This window comes from Scleropages formosus, chromosome 16 (genome assembly GCF_900964775.1).
Source record: "Scleropages formosus chromosome 16, fSclFor1.1, whole genome shotgun sequence".
Classification (NCBI taxonomy): domain Eukaryota; kingdom Metazoa; phylum Chordata; class Actinopteri; order Osteoglossiformes; family Osteoglossidae; genus Scleropages; species Scleropages formosus.
Window position 1 is genome coordinate 26,351,453 of NC_041821.1, and position 12,201 is coordinate 26,363,653.

Consider the following 12,201-nt stretch of genomic DNA (forward strand, 5'->3'; position numbering starts at 1 on the left):
CCCGTGACCCCATCTGGGACAAGCGGTTCAGAAAATGTGTGTGTGTGTGTGTGTGTGTGTGTGTGTGTGTGTGTGTGTGTGTGTGTGTGTGTGTGTATTCGAGGCATTATTATTGTGTGCAAACAAAAGAAGGTTCTGTAAAAAGCTTCTACGACTGTTGTGCGTTGAAGTTTAGCACCCGAGCCGAGGTTAACTGAGTGAGTGTACGTCACGTGTGAAGAAGTTTCTGTTTTCTTGTTGTTTCGTTTGCATTCGTTTCAGATGTCATGATTTTTGGGTTAATACTAGTCACTTTGAATATTCCTTTGGGTTTTATGGTGTTTGGAGAATTCAATAATTTTTTTTTTTTCTTTTATTGAAATACTTGAGTTGGATTATACGTTTAGTTGGAATAGAACCCAGGGCACCACTCTCATAATTAGGTGGAGGGTGGCGCTACATCATTGATTCATCATGTTGTTAGCTCACTCTTGCTAAATAGAAATGGCCACTACAACCACCAGTAGAAGTTGCCCTGTCTTTTAAATACAGTTTAATATTCCAGCCATACATAATGCCATAACTCTAATCTCCATGAGATTTAAAAAACAGCTGGTAGCATAATGGCTAGAGCTGTTTCCTTTGGCCCCAAAGGTTGCAAGTTTAATCCTCACCTCTGGCTGTAGAACCCTTGGGCCTTGAGCAATGTACTTACCCTAAAATTGCACCAGTAAGATTACCTAGCTGTATAACTAGGTAAATTGTAAGCTTGTAGTAATGTTAACATAAGTCACTTTGCAGAAAATGGTCAAGTAAATGAATAACTGTAAGTCTGTAATGTAAAAACATAAATTAATTGAGCAGCACGGTGGCACAGCATGTAGCGCTGCTATCTCACATTGCTTGGGTGGTGTGAGAGAACGTGGGTTTGATCCCTGCTCAGTCTGTGTGGAGTTTGCATGTTCACCCCATGCCTGTGTGGGTTTTCTGTGGGTGCTCTGTTTTCCTCCCACATTCCAAAGACATGCTAATCAGGTACCCCCATAGTGTGTGAGTGCCACAGACAGTGTGTTCCACTGATGTACAGTATGGATGAGTGACCCTGTGTAAGTAGTGTATCTAGCAGTGTTAGTCACCCTGCTGAATAAGGTGTGTGGGCTAGTAACACTACATTGTATCCGTTGTAAGTTGCTTTGGAGAAAAGTGTCTAAGTGAATAAATGTCAGTGTAATTGTTCTGTAATATATTGACACTTATGAGTCCTTGACCCCACTGATTCTGTTAAGGAATTTGCTTTCTGGAGGCTCTACAACCTCATGGGACAGCAGGTATGAGTCCTCCAGTGGACTGTGAGCCCAGGTGGAAAGCAGACCAAAATTCCATTGAAATGCATTTTCACGTTATAATACTTTTTGTGCTTCTTAGTTGTAGTTTTGTAAACTAAAATTAACACAATTTCAGGAGAGAAGTACTAGACTGAAACCCTCCCACAGGCATCTGTAAGTCACAGAACGGCTTTAAAAGCCCTACAGACCACCATGCTCCTGCATTACGATGTCCAGCAACCCACCACCTCATCTTCAAATCTCCATTGCTCATTGAGCCTCATACAGGGAGGCTCAACAACCTCACTCGACAGCAGTTGCGAGTAGGCCCAGATGGAAAGTAGACCAAACATATTCCCAAATGCATGGTCATGGGGGAAAAAAAAAAAGGATTCAGAAGGTAAACTTACCATGACAGTATGCCTGGAGTAGTCTGAGGAAGGTAAAGGCTGAGATGCTGGGTATGCCGTTCTTACAACTCACTGCATGCATCTCACAGTCACTCTCACACAGCTGCATGGTATAATTTTTCAACTGTGGTCTCAATTTCTCGCACTGGACTGAATTCAGTGGGCCAGGGCTGGTTACAGCAGACTGTATGTAAATAATTTGGATCAATTAGTGATAAGCGGTATTAATAACCATGCACAGGATACGCAAAATCCGGATATCAGGAGGATGGGAGGATGAAGGGGGGATGATGGGGAATCAGTGTGCAGTAGATATACATACAGTATACGTGAGAAAGAGTTAAGGAACAAAAATTATTGAGAAGATGATAGTGAAGTACTGTTAAAAATAAAATTTAACCTTAATACTTAAGCCAAATCCTCCAACTGTCTGTCTTCTGATTGTCACTGTTCTTTCCTGCAAGTAAAGAATACAGTTTGTTGCATCAGCATCTCTGTAAAAATAAACAGAGGAAACATCACAACTACTAGTCCTGCAGTGCACACACAGGCAGCCACTGATTTCTCTGGGCAGTTAAATAACTGAAGCTGAGAAGTGAGCAGTGAAGGTCATTAAAACTGAGAATGTGGTCATAAGCCTGTAGCTTTTCTGCTGTGTCAAGTAAATTCCACTGAAAAGTTTCTTTGCACAGATAAGCATGTTCACAAAGCTGCATGAAAGCATGGCACGTTCTCTCTAGCTGAAATGAAAGATTCACAATTGGCTGATTCTGTGCTTGAATGAAATGGCAATTTGTATTTTTCCCTTGCATTAGGTAGATACTGTAAATTATTCAGGGGGGTGTGGTGGCACAGCGGGTTTGGCCAGGGCCTACACTCTGGTTGGTCTGGGGTTTGAGTCCTGCTTGGGGTGCCTTGCGATGGACTGGCGACCCATCTTGGGTGTCCCCCCCCCTCCTCCAGCCTTGTGCCCTGTGTTGCTGGGTTAGGCTCTGGCTTGCCGCGACCCCACTAGGAACAAACGGCTTCTGACAATGTGTGTGTGCGTGTAAACTATTCAATGTTTACATAAATTGTCCAGTCACAATTAAACATGTGTCATATGAACATTACATTTCCAGAAATAATCCAAATAAGTTTCTACTGCTTAAGGGTACAGACTGAAAAAGACAGACATCTTTTGATATTTTAACAGTCACAAGGAATTGGCTCATGAATTTCCAGCTTTCAAAACCCTGAATACCTTAGGCAATCTAACAAATATACCCCTAAACATTGATGCTTACATAATGTAAAAATGTGTTGTATGGCATAATGGTATCATTGTAGAATATGGTTCCTTTTAACTGAAACTGAACTCACCAAAATTATTCTGTTTTACAACTGTTCTAAAGTTGGTATATTTAGAATTCATTTTGCCATTGAATCCAATAATTGCATTCTTTCAGCAACTACTTTCCGATTCATATACAGTAGCATTCTTTACAGCATTAATCAAGTACAATGTGAGTAAAGCATAAAACTTAAACTTTTAAATAAAGGTCTATCTTTATGCTCTCGTGGCAGGTTTTAAAACATATTTAGAGCATTTATACATACACTTGCTGGCCGCTTTATTAGGTACACATGTTCAACTGCTCGTAACGCAAATATCTATTCAACTAATCACATGGCAGAATCTCAATGCATTTAGGCATGTGGACATGGTCAAGGCGATCTGCTGAAGCTCAAACTGAGCATCAGAATGGGGAAGAAAGGTGATTTAAGTGACTTTGAACGTGGCATGGTTGTTGGTGCCAGACGGGCTGGTCTGAGTATTTCAGAAACTGCTGATCGGCTGGGATTTTCATGCACAACCATCTCTAGGGCTTACAGAGAGTGGTCAGAAAAAAAAAATCTAGTGAGCAGGAGTTCTGGCATCAACAAGGCATTTTTGTCCACAGAAGTCAGAGGAGAATGACCAGACTGGTTTGAGCTGATAGAAAGGCAACAGTAACTTAAATAACTACTCGTTACAACCGAAGTATGCAGAAGAGCATCTCTGAATGTACAACATGTTGAACCTTGAAGCAGATGGGCTACAGCAGCAGAAGACCACACCGGGTGCCACTCCTGTCAGCTAAGAACAGGAAACTGAAGATACAATTTGCATGGGGTCACCAAAATTGGACAATAGAAGATTGGAAATACGTTGCCTGGTCTGATGAGTCTCGATTTCTGCTGACATTCAGATGATAGGGTCAGAATTTGGCATAAACAACATAAAAGCATGGCTCTATCCTGCCTTGTATCAACGGTTCAGGCTGGTGGTGGTGTAATGGTGTGGAGGATATTGTCTTGGCACACTTTTGGCCCCTTAGTACCAATTGAGTATCGTTTAAACGCCACAGCCTACCTGAGTATTGTTGCTGACCATGTCCATCCCTTTATGACCACAGGGTACCCATCTTCTTATGGCTACTTCCAGCAGGGTAACGCGCCATGTCACAAAGCTCATATCATCTCAAACTGGTTTCTTGAACATGACAGTGAGTTCACGGTACTCAAATGGCCTCCGCAGTCACCAGATCTCCATTCAATAAATAGAGCACCTTTGGGATGTGGTGGAATGGGAGATTCGCGTAATGGATGTGAGGCCGACAAATCTGCAGCAACTACGTAATGCTATCATGTCAATATGGACCAAAATCTCTGAGGAATGCTTCAAAAACCTTGCTGAATCCAACGTGGGGTCCAACCCTGTACAAGCAAGGTGTACCTAATAAAGTGGCCGGTAAGTGTATAATAACCCTTATTTAAATTAGTGTATCTGCATTTACTTCAGATACAATCCAGTTTATACCTTATATATCTTTCTAGTTATATGACAAATTTACATTGCAAACTTGTTAATTTCTATTTTATTGCTGAAATTGAATGAAAGGACAGTGTTAGTGATAGCATTCCTTAAAATTAACCAGAGGGTGACTGTAGAAACAGATTGTCAACAGGGGGATGCGGTGATGCAGTGGGTTTGGCCTGTGCCTGCTCTCCGGTGGGTCTGGGGTTTGAGTCCTGCTTCGGGTGCCTTGCGACAGACTGGTGTCCCATCCTTGGTGTGTCCCCTCCCCTTCCAGCCCTATGCCCTGTGCTGCCGGGCTAGGCTCCGGCTCACCGCGACTCTACCTGGGTTAAGCGGTTTCAGTCAGTGTGTATGTATAACTGTCAAGAAAACTTCATTATGAAGAAAAAAGGAATACCAAAAACTCTTGGGCTATCCTTTTGTATTCCTTTCTTGCTTTTACTGTTTTTCTATTAAGAAAATTTCCCCATCTAAATGATCAGTTTGTTATAGAAAAATATCTTTTCAGCTCACTTAAAACTCACAGCCACCAAGGTTCTAGGGGCAGCATGGTGGCGCAGCGACCAGCGGTACTGTCTTGCAGCAGGTGGGTGGTGTGAAAGGACATGGGTTCGTTTCCCACTCAGTCTGTGAAGTTTGCATGTTCTCCCCGTGTCTGCGTGGGTTTCCCTTGGGTACTCTGGTTTCCTCCCACAGTCCAAAGGTATGCTGTTCAGGTTCACCCATAGTGTGTGAGTGACAGTGTGATCCAGTGATGTATAGATGAGTGACCCATTGTAAGTAGTGTATCTAGCAGCGTACAACCCCAATTCCAAAAAAAGTTGGTACGCTGCGTAAAATGTAAATAAAAACAGAATGCTATGATCTGCAAATCTCATAAACCCATATTTTATTCACAATAGAACATAGAAAACATATCAAATGTTTAAACTGAGGAAATGTACCATTTTAAGGAATTTTGAGTAATTTTGAATTTGATGGCAGCAGCATGTCTCAAAGTGGGGACAGGGCCATGTTTATCCCCTCTTCTTTTAACGAGACTATACATCTGGGAACTGAGGAGACAGTTAGAGTTTTGGGAGAGGAATGTAGTCCCATTCGTGTCTGATACAGGATTCTAGCTGCTGAACAGTCCTGGGTCGTCTTTGTCGTATTTTTCTTTTCATGATGCACCAAATGTTTTCAATTGGTGAAAGGTCTGGACCGCAAGCAGGCCAGTTCAGCACCCAGACTCTTCTACTACGACGCCATGCTGTTCTAATAGATGCAGTATGCGGTTTAGCATTGTCTTGCTGAAATATGCAAGGCCTTCCCTGAAAAAGATGTTGTCTTGATGGAAGCGTATTAGTCTAAAACCTGCGTATACCTTTCAGCATTGATGGTGCCTTTCCAGATGTGCAAGCTGCCCATTCCATAGGCACTAATGCACCCCCATACCATCAGAGATGCAGGCTTTTGAATTGAGCGCTGATAACAAGCTGGATGGTCCCTCTCCTCTTTAGTCCGGAGGACACGGTGTCCATGGTTTCCAAAAAGAATTTCAAATTTCGATTCGTCTGACCACAGAACAGTTTTCCACTTTGCCTCAGTCCATTTTAAATGAGCTTTGGCCCAGAGAAGATTGCGGCATTTCTGGATCATGTTCGCATATGGCTTCTTCTTTGCATGAGAGAGCTTTAACCTGCATTTGTGGATGGCATGGCGAACTGTGTTCACAGACAATGATTTCTGGATGTGTTTCTGAGCCCATGCAGTGATCTCCATTACAGAATCATGCCTATTTCTAATGCAGTGCCACCTGAGGGCCTGAAGATCACGGGCATCAAATACTGATTTTCGCTCTTGTCACTTGCGCACAGACATTTCTTCAGATTCTCTGAATCTTTTGATGATGTACTGTAGATGATAAGATATTCAAAGTCTTCGCGATTTTACTTTGAACATTCTTCTGAAATTGTTCCACAATTTGTAGATGCAGTTTTTCACAGATTGGTGAATCTCTGCCCATCTTTACTTCTGAGAGACTCTGCCTCTCTAAAACACTCTTTTTATACCCAGTCATGTTACTGACCTGTTGCCAGTTATCCTAATTAGTTGCAAAATGTTCCTCCAGCTGTTTTTTAGTAACATTTACTTTTCCAGCCTTTTGTTGCCCCGTTCCAACTTTTTTGAGACGTGTTGCGGCCATCAAATTCAAAATTACCTTTTAATTCTCCTTAAAATGGGTACATTTCCTCAGTTTAAACATTTGATGTTTTCTGTGTTCTATTGTGAACATATGGGTTTGAGATTTGCAAATCATTGCATTCTGTTTTTATTTACATTTCACACAGCGTCCCAACATTTTTGGAATTGGGGTTGTAAGTCACCTTGGTGAATCGGGTGTGTGGGCTGATAACACTACATTTAGATCATTGGAAGCTGATTTGGAGAAAATTGTCTGCTAAATAAATAAATGTAAAGTGAAAAACTCCATTTGATAACTGCTGCTGGAATGTGTAATCATAATTTGATATTTTACTAGACCCACTGACCAGGATTCAGTGCACCTACATGCCTGCAGTCAAAAAGTGAACAAAGTACAGATGTCTTGGATTGATAAAATTATTGCGGGAGAATTTTGTCATTTGAACGGTTTGGTATGAATTTGCTTCTTTTTCCAGAGAACTAATGAATTTCTTCTATTGTGCAAGACCTGTGATGTCACACACACCAAAGAGGCCGTCCCAGCCTGGACAGGGCACCAACAGGCCCACCTTTCATTCATTCATCTTCCTCCGCTATCCGGGGCCGGGTCGCGGGGGCAGCAGTCCGAGCAGAGTCTTCCAGACTTCCCTCTCCCCGCACACCTCCTCCAGTTCCTCTGGGGAAACCCAAGGCGTTCCCAGGCCAGCCGGGAGACATAGTCTCTCCAACGTGTCCTGGGTCTGCCCCGAGGCCTCCTCCCAGTGGGACAAGCCCGGAACACCTCCCCAGGGAGGCGTCCAGGAGGCATCCGGAACAGATGCCCGAGCCACCTCAACTGGCTTCTCTCGATGCGGAGGAGCAGCGGCTCTACTCCGAGCTCCTCCCGGGTGACTGAGCTCCTCACCCTATCCCTAAGGGTGCGCCCAGCCACTCCGCGGAGGAAACTCATTTCTGCCGCTTGTATCCGCGATCTCATTCTTTCGGTCATGATCCAGAGTTCATGACCATAGGTGAGGGTAGGAACGTAGATTGACCGGTAAATTGAGAGCGTCGCCTTACGACTCAGCTCCCTCTTCACCACAACAGACCGGTACAATGACAGCATTACTGCGGACGCCGCACCGATACGTCTGTCAACCTGCCGCTCCATTTTTCCCTCACTCGTGAACAAGACCCCGAGATACTTAAACTCCTCCACTTGAGGGAGCAACTCCCCCTTACCCCTAACCCGGAGGGGGCAATCCACCTTTTTCCGGCTGAGAACCATGGCCTCGGATTTGGAGGTGCAGATTCTCATCCCCGCCGCTTCGCACTCAGCTGCAAACCTCCCCAGTGCACGCTGCAAGTCTTGACTTGATGAAGCCAGCAGGACCACATCAACCGCAAAAAGCAGAGACGAGATCTCGCGGCCACCAAAACAGACACCCTCCGTTCCCTGGCTACGCCTAGAAATTCTATCCATGAAGATAATGAACAGAATCGGTGACAAAGGGCAGCCCTGGCGGAGTCCAACATGCACCGGGAACAGGTCTGACTTACTGCCGGCAATGCGAACCAAGCTCCTGCTCCGGTCATACAGGGAACGAACAGCCCGTAACAGCGAGCGCCAAAGCACCTCCCATAGGATGCCACGAGGGACACGGTCGAATGCCTTCTCCAGGTCCACAAAACACATATGGACTGGTTGGGCAAACTCCCACGAACCCTCCAACACCCTAGTGAGGGTATAGAGCTGGTCCAGTGTTCCACGGCCAGGGCGAAAACCGCATTGCTCCTCCTGAATCCGAGGTTAGACTCTCGGTCGGATTCTCATCTCCAGTACCCTGGCATAGACTTTCCCAGGGAGGCTAAGGAGTGTGATCCCCCTATAGTTGGAACACAATCTCCGGTCCCCCTTCTTAAAAAGAGGGACCACCACCCCGGTCTGCCAGTCCAGAGGCACCATTCCCGAGCTCCACGCAATGCTGCAGAGGCGTGTCAGCCAAGACAGCCCCACAGCATCCAGAGACTTGAGAAACTTGGGGCGGCTCTCATCCACCCCCGGAGCCTTGCCACCAAGGAGTTTTTTGACTACCTCAGCAACTTCAGTCAGGGTAATGGACGAGTCCCTCTCAGAGTCCCCAGCTTCAGCTTCCTCTATGGCTAGGCGCATAAGCACAAACGACAGTGAGAGACCGTTCCCTGACCCGAAGGCGCAGGGAGATGACCCTCTCATTCACCGGGGTAGACTCCAACACATGGCGGCTAAACTGGGGGGCTATTAATAAGCCCACACCCGCCCGCCACTTCTCACCCTGGGCAACGCCAGAATAGTGGAGAGTCCACACTTGGTCGAGAAGAGTGGTTCCAGAACCCAAGCTGTGAGTGGAAGTGAGCCCGACTATATCTAGACGGTATCTCTCAACTTTCCGCACCAGCTCAGGCTCCTTCCCTGCCAGTGAGGTGACATTCCAAGTCCCAAAAACCAGAGTTGGCGCCCGAGGTTTGGGTCGGCCGGGCACTCGGCCCCGATCACCGCCCAAATCACAATGCACCGGCCCCTTACGGTCTCTCCGGCAGGTGGTGAGCCCACCGAAGAGCATCTCCACATCATGGCTTCGGGCTGAGCCCGGCCAGGCCCCGTGGGCATAGACCTGGCCACCAGGCGCTTGCATGCGAGCCCCCCGCCCAAGCCTGGCTCCGGGGTGGGGCCCCGGTGACCCCATACTGGACGGGGTAAACGAAAGCCTCGATTTTATTTTCTTCATAAGAGGTTTTTGAACCGCACTTTGTCTTGTCTGTCATCCAGGACCTGTCTGCCATGGGAGACCCTACCAGGGGCATATAGCCCCAGGCAACATAGCTCCTGGACTCATTCAGGCACTCAAACCCCTCCACCATGGTAAGGTGGCAGTTCAAAGAGGGGCCCACCTCCTTCCCATCAATAGTCCTTACCTTTTCTCAAGTCTGATTGCTTCCTTGTCTGGATAAAGTGTCTCCCTTCTATATATATTATGTATGTATGTATTTATATGTGTCTGTATGTATATATATATACACACACACACACACACACACACACACACACAGTATTTTCATTATATATATTTTATGAAACAGATCCAGTTGTTGACCCTCTTTTCTATCTTTTGTGTAAATAGATGTAATATAAGTGTGACAATTTGCTCATCCATGCTGTGTTTTGTTTTTCATATAATGCAAACTAATTCAGTATAATTTATGAATATGCTTTTTCTATACAACAGACTGCAGTAGCTCTATATTTTTTTCATTTTTTTAGGCACCAGGCTGTTATAGTAATATTGTCCCAGGAGAATGCTTTGAAGAGAAGCAATGAGGTACAATAACTCACACTAGAAGAATTCAGTCTCAGGTGGAGGAGTTATTGTAGCTTTCCTGATTTTCTTTGAAAACCACCAACAAACTTTCCCGTTTTTACAAAATCTATCGACAAATCTTGTAAGTGCCTTAGTTTAATGGCCAAAATCCTGATTAGGTCCTAGAGATTACATCACACTTCTTCCTCCGATCAGAAGAAATAAGGTTAAATCTACCATACAGACTTATTGTATTGATTTGATTGATACACCAGTCTCCAGTGATATTCATAGAGATCTTAGGGCTCATTTCACGATTGCGCTGTGAAAAAAGCATTCACCTGTATGGATAAAATGCGCCATCTTGTCAAACTATAAACATTGTGAAGGCCACACAGGAGAGATTTTTAGTTGTCCAGACGGACCATAGCCTGGACAAGTAGCTGGGCAGAGTCAGTTGTGAGGTAAGGACAGATTCTGTGAATATTATGCAGGATTTATCAGCAGGTCTGGGTTGTGGCTTCAGTGTGCTGAGAGAAAGATAGACTTGAGTAAATCATCACTCCCAGACTCTTAGCTGAGGAGGTAGGCAAAATAAGTGAGTTGCCCAGTTTGATGGAGAGATTGTGACAGGAAGACAGGCCAGGCTGGGAGGTGTAGGATCTCTGTTTTGGAGAGGTTGAGTTGTCGATGGCAATCAGGCATCTATGCAGAGATGTCTGACAACTAGCCACAATGTTTAAAAAAAGCATTGTTAGTATTTCTGTGGGGAATCCAATATATACTGAACTGATAGATAAATGCTTCTCAGTGAATAAATCGGTCCCCATCATGCTTCCGTGTGCTCACATGAGTTTCCACCTACAGTCCAAAGATCTGTTTTCTGGGTAACTTGGTTACTTTCAAATATCTGTAGTGTGTATGTGTACAGTAACGAAAAGAAGTGCGTGAAGCCATTGGAATTGCCTAGTTTTGCATAACTCCTAACAAGTAGTCTGATCTTCAGCTGAGTCACAATAATGGACACACAATCTTCTCAGTCTCATGACAAGCAACTATACTTCTCAACATTGAACCTCTTTTAAACATTCAAAGCGTAGGATGGACAAATAGTGTACAAGTTTGATATTCAATGGTTCAATTCAGTTTTTAGTAATAACCTCCACCAGTCATTTCCTACAGCTGCTTATCAGACTTGCACGATACTTGGTAAGGACGGATCCTATGGATGTTATGCAGGATGTATCAGCAGGTCACACAGTGTGACAGAAAGATTGACTCAAGTCTATCATCACTCCCAGACTCTTAGCCGAGGACGTAGGCAGAATGAGTGAGTTGTCCAGTTTGATCGAGAGATCATGACAGGAAGACAGGCCAGGCTGGGAGGTGTAGGATCTCTTTTTGGAGAGGTCGAGTTGTAGGTGGTGATCAGACATCCATGCAGAGATCTGACAGGCAGGGAGCAATGCGTGCAGAAATGTCTGATGCTCCAGGTGGAAAGGAGAGGAAGAGCTGGGTATCATCAGCATAGTGTTGGTATGTGAATCCATGGAAGTCAATAACCGGGCTGAGGGAAGAGGTGTAGATCAAGAGAAGAGGACCTAGTACCGAGCCCTGCAGGACACCAGTTGAGAGAGACAGAGGAGAAGAACGAGAGCTCTGCCAGACCACTTGATAGGATCTGTCAGATAGGTAGGACTCAAACCATCTTAGTGCTGCTCCTTTGATTCCAAGCTGACTAAAAGGAGAGTAGAATCCGGTGGTTGACAGTGTCAAGCGCTGCAGACAGATCGAGGAGGATGAGGACCGAGGAGAGGGAGGCGGCTCTAGCCAATTAGAGAGCATCAGACATCGCCAGAAGCGCCATCTCAGTGGAGTGACCAACTCTGAAACCAAACTGTTATCCATCGAGGAGAAGGTTGCAGGTGAGGAAATCAGATAGTTGATCACAGGCCGCCAGCTCTAGAGTTTTAGACAGGAAGGAAAGGAGGGAGAGTGGTCTATAGTTTTGGACTGAACTGGGATCCAGGGAGGGTTTCTTTAGCAGAGGTGGAATGAGAGCAGTTTTGAAGGCAGCTGGGAAACAGCCAGAGGAGAGCGAGAAGTTGATGATCTTAGAGATGAAGGTGGAGAGTTGCGGG

General features: G+C 45.1%; 1 protein-coding gene across 1 annotated transcript in view; it reads right to left on the reverse strand.

Annotated features, from left to right (window-relative positions):
- The window catches only part of sntg1 (syntrophin, gamma 1), a 200,141-nt gene that overhangs the window by 100,356 nt on the left and 87,584 nt on the right, over positions 1 to 12,201 (reverse strand). Inside the window, exon 4 of the mRNA XM_018727869.2 lies at positions 2,115 to 2,171. Within this exon, the coding sequence (XP_018583385.1) occupies positions 2,115 to 2,171 (57 nt within the window). The remainder of the gene's footprint in view (positions 1 to 2,114; positions 2,172 to 12,201) is intronic.